General features: G+C 34.8%; 1 protein-coding gene across 1 annotated transcript in view; it reads left to right on the top strand.

Moving 5' to 3' along the window:
• The window catches only part of CSMD1 (CUB and Sushi multiple domains 1), a 1,016,265-nt gene that overhangs the window by 735,137 nt on the left and 256,925 nt on the right, over positions 1-24,203 (top strand). Inside the window, exon 23 of the mRNA XM_026844050.1 lies at positions 17,639-17,808. Coding sequence (XP_026699851.1) covers positions 17,639-17,808 — 170 coding nt within the window. The remainder of the gene's footprint in view (positions 1-17,638; positions 17,809-24,203) is intronic.

Raw genomic sequence — 24,203 nt, 5'->3', positions numbered from 1 at the left:
GCCAAGCCTTCTCTTCTCCAGGGAGAAGAGACCTAACTCCTTCAGTCCAGACTGATTTTAAGGGTGCAGATTTCACCAGAATAATATTCACATACTCACTTTGGACCTAGCATTTTATTTTCCCTAATTTTAAGAGTGTTCAGCTATTCTATGTCTGTCCATGTGTCTGAATGGAAAATTAGCTCTTTATTTCTCTGTTCTTGAAGAAAACTGCTAATTGTGCATTATTAGAATTCATAATTAAGTAATATGTTAACCATTAACTTTATCAAGGTATCCTTAGGCTGTATCCATGTGCAATTAGAAAATAAAACCACTTGCTACTGCATGTTGTTTAACAGTTGCTCAGAGTTTAACTGTTTTAACTGTTGCTTATAAGTTCCTTAAGTAGCTGATTCTAATACAGTCAACATATTCATGTATTTAGTACTTATAGAATTTATAGGAAGCAAAATAGAATGAGTAAAAATCATGTTAATATAAAGCATTTTCTAAGCAGATCACTGGTCTATTTTGAGCCCTGACAGAAGAAAGATAAGTCTTCCAGGAAGAAAAGTGTTTCTACCTCATAAAAATATCTGTATGTTATTAATTTCTGTGACATCATATCAAAGTACAATGAGATAGTTTAAAAATATGATTCCTTATCTAACAACTTGAAAAACATAGACAAAATATAGAAAGGGAAAAAAAAAAAAAAAAAAAAAAAAAAAGAACCCTCAAAACCCCAAACACAGTTCTAGAGGGCTTGAAGATGGTTGGATATTATGACAAATTGCTAGAAGACACAAAGTCCAACCTGAATGTTTCTATGAAATTCGTTATCTAACTCTCCAGAGGACAGCTATGTGTCCATCACCAGCTGTCATGTACCAGGAATTTAACTGGTTCCAGTACTATGGGTTGTGGGACAGGGTTATGAGTTTGCAGGTATTTTATAGTAGATGGGATTCAGATTCACATTCAAGCATCTAAATTTGACTGTTTGCAGTGTGGTTGTGTACATGTGAGCAAAAATGTTAAGCCTAATTATAGATAGCTAAGTCAATAAAGTCAGTAGAAATCCTAGATTTAGGTATCCATTTTACAGTGAGGTGAATCAGTCTCCGGGCACCATTTAGATACCTAAATAGAGGGATTACTGGCAGTTTTTAATTTATTTCTAATAAGTCATTGACAGAAGCGTCTCAGTTGGCCTGCTTATTCCTATTGTCTTGCCTCACCATCTTTATGGCTCTTCTATCATATACCTTGTTAGCATGTGTTTGAACCCTTGTGGCCAAGAGGTCTGTTGCAGATCTAAAGTACTGTAATCCAGCACATACCACATTTTGTTACCTTCATTTATATTTCGTTGGACCTAATCTGAATTCCCATTTCTTCTACATACCTGTGTGCTATTCTTTCTCTATTCTGAGGTAATCTAATATCTGAAAAATGCTGTCTATAGTATACATGGAAAGATGGTATGCTTTAGGAGGTTGTTCTAGGCTTTCTAGACAAAGATCAATGGATTAGGGATTGAAGGTGTAAAATTTCAATCTTGAAATCACTTGCAGTTTCTGAGAAATGCATTTAGTGAATCCTTTGGACTTTTGAGGTCCTCTTGAGGAGGATCTCTCTACCCCATAAGCAGAACTTTTTGCAGTTTAGCCAAAATTACAACCACTTTTAATTCAAAGTTATCTAAAAGTTCAGATAAATTCTAGACCTGTCTTTATAACCAAGCCTTGAGAAGAAAGAAAAAACCCTGTCCTCGTGGTAGGTGGTGTGTAAGGGGCATCCCAGCACTCTACTTTTATGTAAGATACAGTTGGTGGCTGGAGTAAGAAATGTGTCACTGATCCTGTAGTTAAATTCTGAAAAGGCAAAAAACCCCAGTAAATTGCATTAGGAAGGAATATATATGTATTTAAATGTATTTAGTATATAGTGAGTGAAAATGTATCCTAACTGTTGGGACAACACTGGAAAAATAAGCAAATACTCTTTACTGACATCTTTAAATCATGAAGAATTTAAAGTTGGCAACATGCACTAAAAGTATAATCTGCCAATCTTTATGCACACTTTGATAATGTTAGGAAATAAAACCTAATGTGTTCATTTTATGTAAGCTTTCTTTTTTTCCAGATGTATTTTTTACTAACTTTTAAGTATTATTATTTGGAAAGTTATCTTTGTTCCCAAATTCATTAGTTATAATTTTCTACATGAGGTTAGAAATATTTGTTGGAATAAGATAAAATTAAATGAGTATTGTTCAGTTTATATTATCTGAAAAAATGAATAATTATTATGAAGTTCCATATATACTAAGAATTGTACTAGAATAATAAGCTATATAGTTGGTGTTTAAGATTTTATTCAAAATTACCATCTTGTAAACGTTACTTCCTAAAATGGATTTTTTTATATTTTTTTTTTTTTTTTTTTTTTTTATTATTATTATTATTCATGTGTCATTTGCATATAAATTTTGAACCATTATTATTTATGGAAGATTTGTTTTTCAGTTATGTGCAGCCATTCATATGAACAAAGGTGCTCAACCATACAAAAGGCTCAGAAAGTTATAATTTTGAGCATGAAATTCAATATGAAATTGTTTGCCTACTTGCATCTCATTTCAGTACTTGTTACCGGACATATATTTAATTTTCTTAGAAGAGGAATCAAAATGCATGTCTGCACTATTCTCAGTAGCAATAAATTCTATATTAATTATTTCCCATAAATATTAGTATCTTCTTTGATATATGGAAACTTCAAGAAGTTCTAGGTCTTGGGAAATTTGAGATATTTGCCTGTTTGTGGTTGTTTGGGGTGTTGTGGGGGTTTTTTGGTGTTTCTTTCTGATCGGCTTCTCTGTGTTGCATTCAAACACATTTATTTTAGTTCAGAGATAAAATTGTATTGATCTGAAGGAATACTATTACCTTGCACTAAAGAGATATTTTCTGTTATTGTCATATATGTTTTGTTTTTTTCTGTTTTCTAAACATTTAAAAAAATGTGCATATCCGGTCATATGTATACATGATAAGCCTGTAATTCATATAGAAAGGAAATTTATTTACTGAGAAATCAACATTTCCTTTTTGTTCTTATTATGTTCAGCTTTGAATAAATTTATAGACTGGTCCTAAGACATCTGTCATTAAATCCATGTACAAGATCCAACTTCCTAATTGATCCAGAAAGCCTTTTATGCATAGACAACTGGTACTTAATCTGAAAAAAATATACCTAAATAACTCTTTTAACTCAGTCTATGAAGAAAATTTGGTCTCTAAGAATGCAGCAGACTAAAGAGATCTATAATGCAACTAAGACAAACACAAGGAAAGAAACTCTACTAAGCATCTGAGTGAAACTGAGGGGAAAAGACACACTAATTGAATTTCAGTACAAGCTGCTTTCGTATGATTTTTTTCTTAGCACCAAGAATGTTTACAAAGGTCCCATTTCTTGTTGTTGTCATACCAAAGACATTAGGGGTGAAGATATCCTCTTACCTTGGAGAGGAGTTCACACAAAGACTAATTCTTTCTCAAAGAGTGAAAAGGAAGTACTTGTCCCGAAATCTGCAGGCTTCATTGTACATTCAGAAGATCAATCTTGTCTCAACTCAGTGGCACAGGTTCTTAAGTAGTTCATAGCCTCTTGATTATTTCTTTCTCATTATCATTGTTACACTGACCAAACTAATCTATGTGATATATATACACCAAGCTTTATACATCAACAAAGATTTTATGGTTCTTCTAGGACACATGCTAATATATATGCTTTTGTGATTCTTTTCATCAGATTCAAGATAAAAGCCCTTCAAATTTAATTGCATTTACTTTATAAACTAAGCATTGACACAAGCACATACTGATTCATATCACAGGAATAGTACTCAGTTTCATCTGCTGGTGAAAAAAACAACCAACCATCATGGTTTTCAAAGGTATTGCCATTCGCCCTTCTCCATTCAAGTAAATAATTTCAAGTCCTTCCTCCAGGATTAATCTCCAACATATTCTGAAATTTTCCTGGTCAGAGAAAATTTGTGCCTTTCCACCTTTTCTTCTGCTTTGAACAGTTATTTTCCAAGTAATCAAAAGCAGAGCTTGGGAGATGTGGTTAGCTTAAATTCATGACCCTGGCATTTTTAGTCCAAGACTTTGAGTCCCATAGGGATATCATTATCATCATTTTTGCTGGCCTTCTCTCCATGCTGTGAAGGTAGATGGTCTTCCTCAAAGTTCAGAGGTCTTTATCTGAGTGTTTGGAAGTTGGTTGGCTCTCATAATAAGGCAGCATCCCTGCTTCATCAGTAAGGACCCTCCTTTTCACAGTAAAAAGACATCACCAAGTCTACCTGCAAAAATCAGATGGATGTTCTTAAAGAGGTGTCATTGTAAATCTTATCTCTCTGTGTCAACCCTTAACCCTCTTGTCTTTTTAGTTAGAATGATTTTAATGTTTATCTCAGCCATGTATCTCAAGTGATTATGCAGTTTCATTCCAGCTCACCCCAGAGTTTTGAAGACTCTACCTACTCCCTTTGCACTGTTTAAAGAACAGACATGATCATTATTCAGTGTGGTGTTAAGTTTTCCCCATCTCTGAAGATGAAACTTTTTTTTTTTTTTTCTCTTAAAACTGTGCTTCTTCTGTGGACACAACTCCCCATACCTTAACTGTCTGGTGAATTCTCTGTTTACATTAACATGATGTGGCTTTTCAGGGAGATCCCTTCACTTCACCTCTTTATACAAACTGTAGAAGAAGCACCGAGACTGCCAATCTCCTCACAGAGAATTTCATGTTCCACATTGAATTGTTTGAAATAAAGTTAGTGGGGTTATGCATAAGGAAATCTCATTTCCTGTAAGAGCTTACTCAAAAGCCCTCAAACAACAATGATGTCTTTCCTGTATAATGTGCTAGTAGATGATATCTGCAGATGAGACACTTCAATCTATTTTCACATGAGTACTGTTTCCCATCTTTCTAGATACAGTGATTGCATTTGGAAGAGCTGTACTGTTTCTCTACCTAACTAGTGATTCACTCCAGCCAGTATCCTACAGTGAGGATTTTCTGTGCTTACCGACAGTATAAATGACATAGTCTTTTGAAGGAAAAAAACCTAACTGGTTGCCTTTATGTAACTGTTCTTTGAGATATGTTGTCTAAATGTACATTCACAGTGTTCTCTTTTACTCCTCTCCTCAAAATCTACAGTAACTGAGAGGAATGAAAGATTGAGGTGAACTGAGAGAAACAATCTGCTACTTTGCTATTTTGTGTGATGCACAGAATTAATGGTAATAAGAGCACATTTCTATAGGTAATGCCAAGGTAAAAATACCTTCCTAACAATCCTGGCACAGGTCCATCTGAAAAAGTATGGACAGTGTCTTGAAGGAGAAATGTCACTAAAATAACCCATATCAGTAGGTTTGAGAGTACTGATATAGGCATATGTTTTTTATTATTATGAAACAGCTTATCACCTATAAGGCTTTTAACATTAGAATCTGGCACATTACTGTAACTGGCATGTTTGTCTATGTGTTGTAGGTTTAATTTCCCCAATTTAGTTCTGAATATTTTAATTATAATTTAAAATTACTAGTTTTGTGCTTGTTGATATGCTTGTGTAAAGGTAAAAACCTTGCTACTGAAGTACAGAAAAACATCTCCTGATTATATTTTGTTTAGTTGAGATTTGAAAACAGAAAATAATTTATTTCCTCTTCATTCATTGACATCTCATCCTGTGTTACCATTTGTTGTTTTGTTATTATTGCTTCAGTTATTATACCAGTGTTTTCCAGAAAAAAAAAAAAATCAAAAACATGTGTTTGATTACTAATTGTTTTTATGATGCATTACTGACACTTCTTCCACATATATAATTTATTCCCATTATGTCACTTACCTTTGTGTAGTTACAAACATATATATATATATATATATATATATATATATATATATATGTATATATATATTTATATTTATTTCATGGCTGTGTGAATAAAATTGCGCGAGTGTAGACACATACCCTCACATTTTCCTTCCAGCGATAGCTTGGTTTTTCTCTACCTATAATGACACAATTCTATTACAGTTTCATTTACATTTCACAGTTGACTACTTTTTCCTGAGGACAAAGCCCAGTTTTTATCGACTTTGTCCCCCTAGAACACAGATCTAAGAGTAAAGCTGCTAGGCCGTCATGCACTTTAGTGAATCCCCAAAACTCTATGAATCGCAGAAGCTTGGTGAATACTGGGGTCCAGAAATGGGACAGAACAACTCCTTAGTCTGTTGAAGTCCCTGATTCGGAGTCTAATGTTTACCTAAAGGAGACCATCACAATCAGGTTTCAGCTGCTATCTTGTTGTCTTCATTAGCCTTTTAAACAGGAATCACACAATTTTTCTGGGAAATCTGTTTGTAAAGCAGATTTCCTAGATGTCATCTAGCAAACCAGGACTATGCTTTTAACTATATTTTTCTTTAAGTCAAACCAGTCAGGCTTTCTACCACTCTTTATTGCGGTTGTGCTAATGTTAAAAAAGGGATTGGAAGAATCATGGGTTAAGGGTTATAGGCATTCCTTTTTTTTTTTTTTTTTTTAAAATTGGATCTAACAATTCAATGAACCAACACAATGAACACTAGAGATAGATCTCAAATACATAAAATGCTACCCCTCCAGCTCAGTGCCATACTCCAAAGATTTCACTGTCATTCTTCAGTGTAGAAAGCTGTCCCTGGCCTCATGAATTTCATATTCCCTTATGCACTCTGGCATGGCTTTGTGATAGAATCATAGACTCATAGAATTATAGAGTCATTTAGGTTGCAAAGACCCTTAATATCATTGAGTTCAACTGCAGACCTAACACTGCAAAGTTCACCACTAAACCATGTCCCTAAGCACCACATCTACATGTCTTCAAAGTACCTCCAGGAATGGTAACACAACTGCTTCCCTGGGAGCCTGTTCCAAAGGCAGTTATCAATACTCAGACAAGTTAGATGCTGATTTGCTTCATATTTTTGGATACCTGTGGCAAATATCTTCTCAGGCTTAGCAGGGAAGAAGGTATCTGCAAAAGCAGAAATGTGACATGAAACAAGATATGGGTGGGGCTTTGAGCAACCTGGTCTAGTGGAAGGTGTCCCTGCCTATGGCAAGGGTGGTTGGAACTAGATGATCTTTAACGTCCCTTCCAACCCAAACCATTCTGTGATTCTGTATTTCTATTCTATACCCAGTGAGTATACATGTTTCTAGACATAGGTGGCTAATAAGTAAGGGCTGAGGGAAAAGAGGGAGTTCAAGTTGCAGGGTTGAAATGCATGCATTGTGATGTACACCTAAATCATCTCCTAAGTACATTTTGAAATGTGACTTTATCATTTGCAGGGATCCTCTAACAGGTGAGGAATGAGTCTTTTAGTTTTGGTATTCCTTTATGATGCACTGTGATATGCTGATGAAATTCTGAAAGAGGGGAGGCATTTAATTCTTTCCTTCCTACTTGTCAATGATGTACTGTTCACTGATTGTTGAAGGCAATGGGTAGAAACCTGAACAGAGAGATCTTTACAATGAATTGCAAGGTACAGTGCCCAAGTGTAGATAGCTTCTCTTTTCAAAAGACACTTCAGAAATTGCTAGTTCACTCTGCTGGTTTTGTTAATCTCTGAGGGGTACAGTACAATAAATGTATGTTTATTAGATCACAGAAGATATGGCTCTGCTATAGAAAATTTTAGGTAGAAAATAATAAATTGAGTTTATTCCATCATAATATCTCTAATATTAATTTCAAAATTGAAGCACTAGTAAGATTATGAGACAAAAAAATAATATTTGGTTATATTTTCTAATCAGTTAATATCTTGGTTAACATGAATGACCTTTACCTAGCCTTTCTACTCAGCATTATGGCTGAAGAGCTATGCTTGTTACCAGAGATGGTTATTTTTCCCTGTTCACAAGGACATGTAACTAAACACTTTGATCACCTGTTCCAGGATTTAGGCATTCAAACATCACATGAAAATGGGAAGGAAAGTTTGAATTAGTTCTTCAACTTTCCTTTCTGAGATTGTCTTAACTTAGATTTTCCTTGTATTACCTGATTTGCATGCTGCTTCTGTCTACATGTCTGGGTTTTCCCTGATCACTATTTTCTTAAGGAACTGTGATAAATTTTCCTAGGATATATCATGAGAATATTATTTGTACACTGTACATTGTACACTATATTCAGTTCAAACTAGCCTTTCATGCATTGCATAGAGTTTAAGCGTAACACATTAACACAATAAACTTAATTTTGAGTGCTGCCTTTTTTTGGTTTCATTTGATTTTTAACCTTCATTACTTTCTGTCCCCCATTAGTCATTTCAACTGTCTGGAGTGTTCCTAAAGCAAGCTGTGAAAAACTTAAAAAGATAAAGCTGTAAAGAAACAGTTACTTAATGTTTTGATTTCATATTTAAGTGGTGTTGCTGCTTTATTAAATTTTACATGGCACTTGATTTTTAATGATACATTAATACAGTATTTGAGTAAAATCTTCACCAAGGTATTGTTCACTGGTATTCACATTAATTTATCATATCCATTTGTTATAATAAACACTACATGAATAATTAATGATAGGGTGCTATAATAAATTGCTGACACTCTTTAATAAGCTGTTTCCTTTTAATAGTTTAGTTAGTATTCATTGCAAAATCATCAATTATAATTAATATACTTTGTCATGTTGTAGCATTGAGTTAATTTCCATTGAGATTGAAGCGTTAAGTGAGAACCTTGTTAGCCTGAATAGCACTGGAGATTTCTCTGAGACCCTTAACATCTGGCATTCATTGTTTTCTTTAAATTCTCTGTAGCATAACATTAGAATTTGAATTCACATTTGAGAAGTCAAACTGTCAGAAAATTGCTATACATTTTTAGCTAGTGTTTAGACAGAGAGAGCTTGCATTTAAGAGGTGCTCATGGCAAGAAACCTTATATAACATCAGTAGTTGAATCTCTGAATACAGACGTGGATGTGCATGCATCCAGGACACACTGTATTGGATCTCTATATTTAAATGCTGTCACATTTAAATTGTTAAATCTTTAGGTTATTTTCTATTTCATACATCATATATAGTAAGTTATTCATTAGAATTTTTTATCATTTCTATTTCTTTATCTTATTGCATTTTTAAAAATACAATTGAAAGGTGCTTTTTTAATCCTGTTTGTTTTTTTTTTTTTTTTTTTTAAAAAAAAAAAAAACCAACCTCATTTTACTATCAACGTTTGACATAAAATTGAAGATCTGTTTAAATTACTGTGTGAGTCTTACTGTATATGAACCTTCAAAATATGGTGCAGTATAGTAATTACATGTTTGAGTTCTCTTTATTTCAAAACTAAAACTTCAATATTCAGGAAACACTAACAGATTTCAGTTGGTGCATAGTGGTCACTCTGACTCTATTTTCAAAATGGAGTGATTTGTATAAGACCTTAATCACATTAATGTGAGACCTGGTATGAAATATTAATCAACTGTAGTCAGAAGGAATAACAATTGCCTCAGGTCACCCTTTTCTTTCTACACTTTAAGGCTGTGTACACTAAGTCTTTTTTCTTGATAAGACAAATAATGTAGGAATGTTATCTTCATAGCTCATTATCTGATGATGCTACAAAGAGTAGAAGAAAATCTAAAAAAAAAAAAAAAAATCTAAATAAATACCTTGGAATCTGCCAATAATCCCCTGAGTTCAATAAACATCATAGGATTTTGAGAACATGTCTAGTGTCTTATGTCAGTGATATATGGATTAAAAGCTAATTAAGCAAACCTCAGAGAAAGCTTTACCTGCTGTTTAGTTCTTCTTTTCCTCCTCCATTATTCTTTGCAATTGAATGGTATAAAAGAATATTGAAGAGGTTTTTTTACAGCAAAGCATTTCAGTAAGGTTTCTGGTGAGGTGTTCTAACCTCACCATCATCATACAGGTGTTTCTTAAGGAATGTTGAGATGCACATGCACGTGCTTTCTTAGTGCAGTCCATAGCTGATGACCGACATTCACTTGAAATCTGTCTTAGAGAGGAAAAAAAGGATCACTTGTGGTACCAGACTGAAGGCACTGCCACAGCAGCCTGGTAATGTGTAGATTAAAGGTTACAGGCCCACAAGTGAAGGGCTGGCTGCAGAATTGGAGAGGAATGCAATGCTAACATTACAGAGATTAAGGCATTGTGCAACAGAGCTGGTGTGGAAACTCCATGTGCACCTTAGCTTGATCCAGCATTCCATTTAACAGGAATCTTCTTTCACTGCATTTGAGCTTGCACAGGAAGCTGTGCTTCGGTTCAGTCATGTATTGTGTCTGCCCTGCAGAAGTCATATGCTGAGCTTTAGCGACACCTCAGTCAATGACTGTGGAGAAATCCTAAGTTTTTGCTATTATGTGAAGACAGAGCATGCAATGCTTTGTTCAGCTTTAACCATGATCCCCTTTGCTCTTGTTTTAATGTTGCATGACCATCCTACTGGGTAACGATATTGTCCAACAAAACCATTAAGAATTAGCAAGGTCTGAGCTCAGCTTCTTCTCATATTTTATGAACTGCAGGACAATTTTGTATATACAACAAAGATATTCTGCGCTCAGTAGAGTGCTTTGTGGAAGAGAAGCCTTTAAACTGACAATGTACTACTTTTATTTGATCCCTGCTTTGGAGATCTCCTTAAAATCTTGTCAAACCTTTTAGCAAGATGCATGGAAGAAAAATAATATAGCAAACTTTTCTATTAAACAAAGTTATTGTTACATTTTACATGAACTGTATTTCAAAGTGTTTCAAGAATCCCTGAATTTTGTTTGTTTTATAGAGTTTGTGTTCACATTCAGGAAGAGTTTGATGATCTTCAAAAGATCTACCCTCTGCAGTTTCCTTTTATCCAATTTCAAGTGAGACAATGAAAGAAGAAGAACAGTTACTTTACTTATGTAAATAGAATTTAAGTGATTTTATTAAGCACAAGAACAAAGAATGGGGTCAAGTATCTCTTCCAGACAGATTGCTCTTATTGCAAGGAAATAGAAGAATGTTTTGATAATGTAGCATTTTCCAGTCTACTGAAGTACTCAGCAAGGTTGTAACAGACAACTCAGAAACTGTAGAGAAAATAAAGCATATAGTGCCTGCTCTAAAACCTTTTATGTGTTGGCATAGGTGGTATATGATCAATAAGAGTAAACCTTTTAAATGTTTAGGTGGATATTTTTGATTTTAGAATAAATAAATAAAATTAACTTTAAAACACACAAGATTAAAAAGTTGTGATAGAAAATTAGATTCATCTGCTTTTATCTGCATTCTACCTTTTTAAATGTAGAGCCAGTGTTATATAAATTTTTTTCTTTTAAAAGAAGATGAGTTTAAGGGACCTTGTCTTTTGGATGCTGTGATCTGGTAGACTTCCATAGTTTGGCAGATTTGAGAAGTGAAAGATCTGATTAGAACCATATAAGCAGCTGACATTTGAAGAACAAGTTTTGTTTAGTACGTACTAGTTTAACCTATATAACAAAGCATTTCGATGTGATGATATTAACTTTTTAAAGCACTAACAACTGTGTAGAAAAAGTTTGGGAGTTGAGATTTTAGGGAATTTATTCTTCATTTAGAAACAAAAACATAAGCATCTGTACTATTTTGGATACTTTTTTTTTTTTTTTTTTTTTAATTGAGCTACATTAAATTTGTATACCTTAAAGTTCAGCTGCAACACAATTTTGCTGCATACAAAAGGGTGCAGATATTCACTGAGGGCATCAGAAAGATGTCCCCTGCTCTTAAATTACAGATGCTTAAAATCCAATGTTTTGTAATGGAAAGAAAAGTACATATTTTGGATTTTTTTCATGTGTGAATGCTACTTCTTCAAATTAGGGAACTAGATTAGCTAGGAATTTTTTTTAACATGTGAGTGTTTAGTCCTATTGCAGTGCTTAGAATCCAGTTCTTTTACAGTCTCATTAAAGCTGCATATTTAAACTATCCTCACATTTTATTTATAGTCCAATTCCAATTAATTGGACCCTTTTAAAATTAAAACAACCTTAATTTTATAGATCTTGTCAGAACACAATAGGTGCTATTCCATGTTACTTCTGCAAGAATGTTTCTTTCCGTCTCCCTCAGACTCAAAACAATTGCGTACAAGCTGGAGCAATCTCCTTATGTCCTTCCTAGAGGAAAGATAAGTCTTTTCTATCCTTGCAGATGGAAGCTTTTTGTCTTTTCTTATGACATCTAATGAATTATCGGGCTTTTGCTTTCATGAGATAAAATTCCCTACTAGTTTTCTCTATTTATTTGTCTATTTTTGCTCAAAACAGACTTCTCTACATATTCTCTGTTGAAAAATCTCTTTGATTACCCACATTTTGTTTTTTTTTTAATACAAAATATATTTAAAATACCTGAGTAAACTGAGAGAAATATTATCATAAATTGACAACTGAATCTTTTCTGTTTAATCTATGGATTTATGTGCCACTGACCATATTGATAGTAAAAAAACCTGGAAACTTTACATCAGTTTATTTTGCATCTTGAAAAATCAAATAGATTACTACTAGAAACAAAGGAAATGTAGGAGATGTAGGAAAGCAAAATAAATAAGGAAGGTGTATTACATCATAATACATATTTCAGTGCTACATCTTTTAATAGCAATTTTTAGGTATTATATGCAGATTTTAAGTTCCTAAATTACTACATTAATACTATTATACTAGTCTGAGCATATCACATAATCTGACAAAGAGCATTATGAAATATACTGGTTTTCTTTAAAGGCTACAGCTGGAGGAGCTAGTTCTGAAAATACTATTTATATAGAGCATGTTCAGTGGGTATGTCATTGTATACATGTTCACTTAAATTCACAATGTTTTTTCCAAGACAAGGTTGTAGACAGAATATCAACTAATTACTTTAAGGTCAGCGGCAAATTCTGTACCTGTCAATGTTTGTATGATTTGAAGACTTATAGATACTAATATGGATATAGTTGATTTTTATCAGAGAAAGGGTGCATATGGTTAGTATTCAGTGAATTACATTTAATAAATAAAAATACAACCAAATATGAGATATTTTTCTCATGTAGGGGACATGAGAATTCTTTTCTCTTTCTTCTGACTGGGCTGTGGAGGCAGATCATTCTCTCAGGATGATGGCAGGTGTCTGGAACTCAGAAGGGATCTGGAAGGCATTGAAGTAGTGTCCTGAAAGAGTAAAATAAAGTCCTCTGTAGTTGAGACCTAAAGAGCTCTTTGAGGATCATATGATAAGATTTTTCTGCTTAACTTCAGGTATTAAAATCAGTAGTTAATCATAGCACACATGTGCTAGATAAGGAATGTTGCATGACATCTTTCAAGAGATATTGGCAGGTTTTTATGTTTTAAGTTACCATAGGTGGATAACATCACTTTATGCAAAACTTCACATCTTGATATTTCATCAGGAATATAAGAGATGTGGCTTCATTTCCTTTGTTTCTGTAAAAGAATTTAAAATTATATCTGATACCTCCTAGCAGAATGATTTTGCCCACATGGCTAAAGGCTGTTTCATTTTGCATAAAGAATTAAAGATTACTTGGAGGCAATGAAAATGAAAGTGAACATGAATATATTTCTCCAGTCTAGTAGTTTGGTACTCACATGGTAACAGTGAACATTGATTCATGGGGCTATTTCAGAATTTTATTTCCCAACTGTTTAATGTATGAATTTCCTTGAAGAAGTGTTCCTCCTCCCCTGTTTAATGCCCTACCCATTATGCTACATAGGTTACCCAACATTTGGTCTCTTTGTGACTAACTGATTTTCTAATCACTTTATGTGAAGCAGAAGTCATAGGAAATGCATGTTTAAATCCCCAGAGGAGAAGTGAATTGAATTTAGGTGTCACACATTCCGGCTGCATGTGTTAATTACGGTATAAAAAAACAGCAGCAATATCAGCTACTGTAGAAATTTGTAAAGAAAAATAATTATATTTCCTATACTGCCAAGTAAAATATTAGGGACTTGAAGGGGAGAGATGCCTTTGACTGCATAAGCTTTTCCTACTGAAAAAACAGCACTGCTGTTCACAGGCTACTCTTCTGAGTCTCTAGTCACTCATTCTGTGTAGGGAGCTCATGTAATTATGAATTGCAGTGTGCTGGATGGATTAGAAAAATACTCAGTTGAAGTCCTTAGGGCATAAGGTCTTTTGTATCTATGGGCATTGATCACAAATGAAAGAGATCTCAGGTGTTAGGACACCTGAACTCCAAAAGCTCCAATGGTCTAGAGTGAAAGGAATCTTTCCATGAATGGGGCTAGTGTTTCTCTGAAAAACAGTCACATAAATCTCCAGGTCAAGAAATTAGGGGAGCTAATTAAACATTGCCTTAACTTAATATCCTAACATTAGCAAAAAGTGGCAAGAAAACCTGAACTGTGATATGTTTTGTATATTTTTCCTATTGAAGGAGGGAAGTTGACAAAGAAGGGCTTGCTTTCCTTTGGAAACCTCTTTCTGGGGCTGTGTCAGTGATTTACTGACTAACATAAGATGAGCTAGGAAACTTGACTGGTCAGAGGTCAGAAGCATCCCTTTGTCATAGTAACGAAGGGAGTGATAGGGCCTGACGAAACTGCATAACTGTCCTATATTTGCAAGGTATTTGAGAAGGGATAATAGGCACTGAAAATAGAATATGGTTGTATAGCATGGGTTGGAGGTATATGAGGGCCAAACTGAGTGGGAAAAATTTTGCAGTGTAATTGAATTTTAGTAAATAACTAATTATTCATAGCAGAAAGCATGTCTGCTTCTTGCACAATGACGTATACTTTAGAAGGGTAGTAATATTATATTAACTGTAGTTTGTAACCCTGATTATCCCTGATCAGAGTATCAGTACTTTTATTCTCAGGTTTAGATTGCCGTGATTTTGAACTTTGAAACATAGACTTATTGGAGCAGGAGATTTGGCCAGTTCTAGATTAGGGAAAGCTCATTGGGAAATATAGGGAAAGCTTTTTCTATTACTGCTTATGTCTTAGTTCTTTACAGTCAATCACTGAAACAAAATGTAGAATACTGTATGAACATTATGTAAGAAAAACCCTTATGCTTCCATAGCATTTCCTTATTTTCTTCTCTTCAGCATTTTACTTCTATATTTTCCAATTATTTGAAGGAGGTAGATAATAACTATTGCAGCCTAAGGGAACACTGATATTTTTGCATGGATCTTTACTTGGGCAAACACTTGTTTGCAGAAGGCTTGTGTAGAGTACTAGTGTCATAAACACAAGAAGACATTGAAGAGTATGGGTCTAAACATGTCTGGCATTAATGTTGACATTGCTTTGAGTTACATTTTATAAAATTAATTAGTTCCACCTTTTTCCTTTAAATCAAAGACGAAATAGCTACATATAAACATGTACGCACAAATATATAGATGTATATATAACTGTATGTAATATGTATCACATTTTTGAATTTACTTTACTGAAAGTATCAAAATAAAATCCTAGTTCATTTATCAGTCTGCTACAGTTATTTGAAACATTTAGACAAAGTAAAGTGACTTTAAACATGTTAAAAATACCTGTTGCATCTCATACTCCCCGACAAAGGAAGAGTCCGTCTGTCTGAAGTTTGGTGCCAGTGGTTCTTATTCCCCAACACTCTTCTGCCTATTAAATACATAATGTTGATCAGGGCCTAGGAAGGCTAAGGAATGGGAGAACATAAAGCTCTACTTTAAAATAGCAAATGTACTTCAACTCATGTGCTAAATCCTGAACCAGCTTATTGGTGATTTCCTTCTGCACTTTGCCTAAGGAGCTCTCAAATGTAGAGTAGAAATAAGGCTCTGAGTAAGACTGTGACTAACTCATTCCCCGCTTTCATCTTTCTTTCCCTCTTTCCCCTCTTCCCTCTGTTTCCCTGCTTCCCTGTCCACCTCCTTCCTCCCTTTTTTCTTCAGTTTTATTGTAGGGAAGAAGTCTAAAATACAGAAAATTTCACTGCTTTTTAGATTTTTCAAAAGCAAGAAGCACATAAATTTGATGATGTCTGTGAAGGCCTCAGAAATGTAAACCAAAATTTTTTAGATTGTTTATTTGTAAATATGAAACATATATTTATCCCTGAATATGTTTAAATGATTTATTTTCTGATACATCTTTCTGGTTTATCCTTACATTATATTTTCAGAATGATTATTTACATACATACTTGTTAAACTATACTGTTTTATCTAAAATTGTAAATCCCTCGCACTTCCAAAAATGTATCTTTTAATGTCTTATGAACCCTAAAAACATATTTAACATTCATAGAAAAAAAAAATATTTTTTTAAAAAACTTATCACATCTTTGATAAAATATATCTGTTGATTTACAATTACATGTTAATTTATTATTATTATTATAATTGTTATAACAGTTTTTATAACCAAACTCTGAATGAGGTCTGAATGTTTTGGTCAAAATCTGTATTTAACAGAGTATATTTTATCTTTAAACTGAACAATGAGATATAAATATCAATTTCATCCCCTTTAAAAAAAATGATATTAATACTAGTATGTTACTGTTACTATGGGGTTTTATAATGTGTTTGTAGGCCATTTTCAAGCATTTTGAATATTTGAACAGTACATCAATATTATTTTCTATCTGTTTGGATGTTTTGATTTATGGGCTAAATTTTATATTGCACGTTTGGAATAATTTTATTAGTCTTTATTCAGAACTCAAATTGAGCCCATGGGCTGAAACATACCACTCTTCCTTCCCTTTATCATTTTCTTTACTGGGGAGTAATGACAAAAAAGTCTACTGCAAGTGTCAATAAATTCTTAATACAGATGGTTGTGAAACAGACTCACCTAATCTTTACCCGGAAAAGAATGGAGTTTTCTGCTTGACCCTGACTGATGTCAATAAGTGTTGGTTTGTTTTTTAGCTTTTTGTTTTTATTTCAGATGAAGAAAAATATGTTTGAATGCTCTTGATTTATTGCCAGATTCTTTTATCTCAACAGCTTATTGTCTGTTTTTTTCTATTATTTATTTATAAAGCTGAATAGAAGAAGTAGTGTTGCATTTATTTGAAATGTTACCACAATAACTATACTTCAGCAAAGCATCTAATTTTTATGGAATCTGGCTAACCTGCATTATAGGTTACTTTGATGGGAGGACCAAGGGATAAATTGGAGGTAAAGGAATTATGTAAAAGCACCCAAGTGCACTTAATAAACATACCCAGTGAAATGCAGGAGATGATAGCAACTTTGGAAGGGTTTCTAGGAGTTTGTCCTGCAAGTGAAATCTGTCAGAACTATACTTTTTCTACATAGCCTGTTAGAGTTTTCATAGAATCTAAATATTACTGCAAATAACCCATATTTTCTTGAAATGGATAATTCACTTCTTTTTTTTTTTTTTTTCTTCTTTCTTCTTTCTTCTTTTTTTTTTTTTTTTTTTTTTGTGTCTGTTTTCTTTAGCTGAATGTGGAGCAACTGTCTCTGGAAATGAAGGAACATTGCTGTCTCCAAATTTTCCATCTAATTATGACAACAACCATGAATGTATCTATAAAATTGAAACAGAAGCTGGAAAAGGGATCCATCTTAGAGCCAGGAGCTTTCAGCTGTGTGAGGGAGATATTGTTAAGGTAAAAAGAAAATAATTTTACTTTTTACAATGCTCAACATTCACACTGCATGAACAACTCTGCTTTTTAACACCAATTATTTTTTACTTTCATTTCACTTTCTTATGAATGAATAGATTCTATGTGAATAACATCAATTTCTTTACACTATACTCAATGACCTACACTAGATTCAAAGAAACTATAGGTGACATTAAGAGTTCAGTTATATTTATATATGTATTAGGCTGTCTACAGTAGTTTAAAAACTAAAAAGAAAACCTAAAATGTGAACTTGGATTTTGAATACTAAAGTGTCTGTATTATTTTCTGTTTGCAGCAATGTTTAAAAGTGTAGCATGGTGACTAATTAACAAAGGGCAGGTTTAAATTTTGGTACATTTTTGGCACATTTTTATTTTCTTATTTTACTTGTCTTGCACAGAACTTGTTCTTTTCTTTCAAATTAATTAATTTGCTCATTTAAATATAAAGAAGCTAACTAACATATATGATTGTAATATTGACTAGAACTGTAGTTACAGAAGATGGTTTCCATTCTTTGATGTTGTAGATGGCCTGTGAAAGATGACCTAAATAGAAACAGATTTTGAACATGTAATGTACTTTTCTACAGCATGGCTATAATCTCTTTTCTTTAATAATGGCTGCTGCATTTTTGTATGTACTGAAAATCATGACATTCATCTCAAGTGTTGAGCATACATGAAAATACTCTTTCAAATTGGTGTCTCTAAATTTTCAGACTTAATTGATATTTCGAATCACCAAGTATTCAGAATTCAGTTAGTATTTTGCTTTCTGGGGATCTCAAAGCAACCAATTTAACATGTTAAAAATTGCTGTCTGTTTTTCTAACTTGATTTTACTATTTTTATGTGCACTAAATTCTTCCCACAAGGAGTTTAAAGATAACATTGTTATGGTTCAAATTTTGGTGGCCATACTTTTATCCATTTTGTCATCTTAAGAGACTCCCTATGTAAATCATGGAATCATAGAATGTTTTTTTTGTTGGAAGGGACCTTTAAAGATCATTTAGTTCCCCATGGGCAGGGAACTTTCACTAGCTATGTGTGGCAATTCAATTTAAAGTTATACTTTTCCTGAAAAGTACAAGACATTAAGAGGTGCAGAGGAAAAAAAAAAAAAAATCACAAGCAATAACTTCCCTTTAAGTATTGTCTTTATTAATATAGACATTCATATCTTTGTTATTATACCTGCTCTTTCCAGCAAGTACAGACTGGATTAGAGCATGAAATAAGCAAAACTTTTAAGAAACTCCAATAGTATTATAAAGTTACAGTGAAAGAACAGCATTTCCTCCATCTTTAGCCACAAAATCCTTGATAATAAATGCTTTCATTTGTGTGGCCACCATGTATGAAGCACTGTAAGACCTTGGCCTTTTAGATAAAAGAGAATTGAGTAGGTGGGCAAGGTGTGGTCTATATTGTCCTTTGCTCCTATCTTCCATGGTCTGACATTGCAGATCCCCAGAAGTATTTTTCACAGATATCACAGAATCATTCAGGTGGGAAAAGACCCTTGGGATCATCGAGTCCAACCATCAGCCCTACTCTACAAAGTTCTCCCCCACACCATATCCCCCAACATCTCATCTAAATGACCTCAAACACATCCAGGGATGGTGACTCCCCCACCTCCCTGGGCAGCCTATTCCACTGTCTGACCACTCTTTCTGTGAAAAAGAGGGAACCTCCTGTCTGAACCTCCCCTGTTGCAGTTTAAAGCCGTTCCCTCTTGTTCTGTCACTAATCACCTGTGAGAAGAGACCAGCACCAACCTCTCTACAATGTCCTTTCAGGTAGCTGTAGAGAGCGATGAGGTCTCCCCTCAGCCTTCTCTTCCTCAAACTAAACAGTCCCAGATCCTTCAATCGCTCCTCATAGGATTTATTCTCCAGGCCCTTCACCAGCTTCGTTGCCCTCCTCTGCACTCGCTCCAGCACCTCGATATCTCTCTCGCATTGAGGTGCCCAAAACTGGACACAACACTCCAGGTGTGGCCTCACCAGTGCAGAGCACAGGGGGACTATCCCCTCCCTACTTCTGCTGGTCACACTATGGCTGATATAAGCCAGGATGCCGTTGGCTTTCTTGGCCCCCCGGGCACACTGCTGGCTCATGTTCAGCTGCTTGTCAATTAGAACCCCCAGATCCTTCTCTGACACACAGCTCTCCAGCCACACCTCCCCAAGCCTGTAGCCATGCAGGGGGTTGTTGTGGCCCCAGGGCAGGACCTGGCAATTGGCCTTGTTGAAGCTCATCCCATTAACGCTGGCTCTCTGCATAGATGAAGCAGACAAGGAAGAACTTAATTGCCCACTGAGATGCTTTTATATGGTACATAAGTCTCCCAGGAGCTTTGCACATATGAAGTTTATAAATAATTTAATAAAGTAACTGAACAACAACAAAAAAAATCCCTTAGAAAACCCTAAGCAAACATTCAAGAAACTCCATTATCCCTCAGAACTTTTCATGAGTAATGCCAAGCTTACTTAGAGATATTCCCTGGAGATACAAGAAGGATTTGAGTGAGAGAAAGCAGTTCTGAACAATCTGTTAGGTATTTTCTTCTTTCATAGATCTTTTGGCAAAATAGTCCTGAGGATCCAAAGGAAGCAAAGGCAAAATTGTCTGTACTACAAGGCCTGTTCTCTGGTTCTGAGGCAACAGGCACAGAACAACTCCCATTTTTACAATTAAACTCTCTTCCCCCATAGCCTCTCCATAACCCGTACATATAAAAATAAAGTCAATTTCCTCTCCACTCCCAAGCAGGATGTCCTGGTATGTATTTCCATTGGATTCAGCTCTTGATCTAGCCCCCAAACTTACCCAGGCATTGTCTGGAAGGCTGCCCAACGAAGCAGGCCAAAATATTGACTGAAAATGTAGCAGATGTTGAACAGAGTGTACAACAATGTTACTGTTTGGGATTGTGTTTTATCTTTGTTTATATTAGTGGCTAAATTACTTCTAGGATTCAGGTTTTATAAACTTTCAATGCAGCTTCTGATTTCTTCAGTTGATCTATAGGACATACTCTTCTAGACTGAAAGAAATGTTCTTTCCAGTCTTGTTATGCATCATGAGATGATATGAACTGCCTGTTTACCAATAAAAAGACATTTTGTGATGATTTAAAATCTGCTAGGTGAAAGCAGTGAACATTCCATCAACCTAACGTAGGAAGCCAGCATGAAGAATTTTTGTTTTCCAAAACAATATCAGTTATCTTGGAAACATAATCTTGCTGAGTTGAACCAAGTGGTCCATCTAGCTCAGTATGATCTCTATGATAATACTGATAGGTTGTTTTATTTAGGTAAAATATACAAGCTTGGGCAGCATCTGTGCTCCATTGCCCTTATGCTCCCAAAACATCCACAGCTGCTGGGTTAGTTAGATAACATTTTGCTGTCTCTTCCATATGCTACCCACAGGTTGCCTTGAAATTTTGGTAGTCCTTAAAATTAGTTGATACTACTAGAAACCTCTTCTATGACAGCATATCCTGGAATTTCACTACCTACTTTCTAAAGAATTAGTTTCTTTCATCTCTTTGAAATCAACATCATTAGTTGATTAATGAAACATCAGATTTTATTGAGTACTCCTTTCCTCTAACAATACAGCATTTGATGAGTAATTTTGCATTCACTATCTCTAAAGTCTTCATGATTTGGTCAACTTCAATCATATCCCTGCTCAGTCTCCTCCTGTCCAAACTTAGTCTCTCTTTCTAAGAGAGTTGCTCCTCAATCATTGCCTGTGTCTGCACTTTCCACTGTTCCACTTTGCCTTTCTGCACATGCACAGACCATAACTATATATAAGACTCAAGAAATGGATATCACAAGGCAGTACTACATACAGAAGCAAAAGAATGTCCTCTATTTTGTTTTTAACTTTCTTCAGTCCTCTACAGACTCATAGTGCTATATCATCTTTAGAACTGTCAGTTTTGTTTGTACACATGTGGAGTGATGTCTTCTTCATACTGGGTCATATATTTGTCTTTTTCAATAATTAATCAGAGGTCACTATTACATTCCTTTTTCATTTTATTTTTATATTTTTTGAGAAAACTAGGCTTTGTAATATCAGGAAAAAGGGAAATATTTTATGGACTAGAACACCTAAATTTTCAGCAAGAAATATATAATAATATTTTATTTTATTTTATTTTAAATTGCTGAAATGAATAGAATAGAATAGAATAGAATAGAATAGAATAGAATAGAATAGAATAGAATAGAATAGAATAGAATAGAATAGAATTAGAATAGAATAGAATAGAATAGAATAGAATAGAATAGAATAGAATAGAATAGAATAGAATAGAATAGAATAGAATTTGGTTGGTTGGAAAGAACCTACAACAATCATCTAGCCCAACTGCCTGACCACTTCAGGGATGACCCAATGTTAAAGCATGTTAATCATAAGGGCACTGTCCAAATGCCTCTTAAACACTGACAGGCTTGGGGCATGGACCACCTCTCTAGGAAGTCTGTTCCAGTGTTTGACCACCCTCTTGATAAAGAAATGCTTCCAGTCTAAACCTTCCTTTGTGCATCTTTGAACCATTCTCATGTGTCCTACCACTGGACACCAGGGAGGAGAGATTAGCACCTCTGCTCTAACCAGATTGACAATCCAAGGAATTGGGAAATTAAGACACTCTCCAAAGTCTGACCTTTCCCACAGGTTTGTCAGGAACTATTACTTCTGAATTTTGCTTTCTTTCATACCTGTACTCTAAATATGAGCAAAATAAACACCAACCTTCTATCCTGTGTCTGCACAGAAGAAAGCCCCAAGACTGTCTTGCAGGCAGTTTGTGAGGAATGCAGTAAGGATTAAGAATATTTATAAATCTTGTGCTGAAATATAGGGCATTTTGCTACCTGAATATCTTACTCTGTTTTTAAAGAAAAATGTAACTTTACATTGGGTGTAGGTGCACAGGTTTTGTTAATGGGGGCCTACGAGGGCAGCCTCTGTGAGGAGCGGCCAGGGCTGACCCATGCCGGACACAGGCACTCCCAGCCAGCTCCAACCACTGCAGGGCACAGCTGAGCTCCCCAGCTAAAGTGGTGGCACTTCTGGGGAAGCCTGTTTAAGAAATGGCAAAAAATTCTGCGCAACAATAAGTGAAAAAGAGGAGTGAGTAAAAGAAGCGTGAGAAACAATCCTGATAATTCCAAGGTCAATGCACCATGAATGTCTTATAAAGTATATAGTGTTACTATTTGTTTGAGGTAGGATTGCTAAGAAGTCCACTAGGATGTAATTAAAAAAATTGGGAATATATATAGGAAGATGCATAATAACGTCAGCCAGATATACAGGAATTATCTCTCAAACCATCAAAGCAGTATTTTAAAAGCATTTCCCTTTGGAAAATTTATGCCATAAAGATCTGTGTGATTAAGGAAAATGGCAGTGTTTAGTTGTAAGTAATTTCTTTTTACTATTAGAATGAGAAACTGGAGTTTAAGAAAATCTAGCCATCATTTCCTTCTCCTTCAGGTGATTGTCTGTTTTTACATTCCCACAGCAGATGCAGATACATTAGCACTGTTACTAGAGCATTTCACCTCGTGATTAATTGTAACACTGTCTTCTCTTGCCTTCATATTTTAATCCCAGCAGTAGAGCAAGTTCCTCACAAATGCTTAGGTGGCGTGGGGCATCCCTGAATGCTCTGGCTACATTTATCCTAGTGCTCCAAACTGTGTTGTGATTATTCCCCACTGTCCCCAAGGCCAGATTCTGCAGGTTGACTACCTCCATAACTTTAGTCTCTAATCTTACGAAACAAGGTGGCTTGCTCAAGCTGTCTCTCAGAAACAGTCCCTAGCCTATGCAGCTCCTGAACTAATGCTTTCTCAGGAAAGATTTGTGAGGGTGTTGGTAGGTCTGCATTAAACGTGTGCCGAGGATGTAGTGACAATAAATACTATATAGACAGTCTAGCCGTGGTGACTGGACTCCTACTCTTGACACTGTTTACTGGCTTTGAAAATATAAACCACCTTCAGCAGTATATATTCAACTAGGTTTACTGTTGGCACAAGTGGGAATATTGAGGCTGGATATTTCTGGCATCAGTAAGAATGTATGCATGAGGAAGGGTGAAAACTGATGCTTTCAAGAAGAATATGTGCAGGTTAATGACTATAAGTCACAGGCAAAACCTTTTACATCTGTGACAAAGCTTGAACTTGAAGTACTGGGAAAGAAATCTGAACTCCAGTAAAGAAATGGAAACAGAATCACCATTTTGAGGTGTATGGCAAAACTGAGTACCTGGATTATCCTTTTTTTTTTTTTTTTTTTTTTTTTTTTTTTTTTTTT

This window comes from Athene cunicularia, assembly GCF_003259725.1.
Source record: "Athene cunicularia isolate RWA chromosome 3 unlocalized genomic scaffold, athCun1 chr3_part1, whole genome shotgun sequence".
Classification (NCBI taxonomy): Eukaryota; Metazoa; Chordata; class Aves; order Strigiformes; family Strigidae; genus Athene; species Athene cunicularia.
Note: the sequence above shows the minus strand (reverse complement) of the source record. Positions and strands in the feature narration are given on the sequence as shown.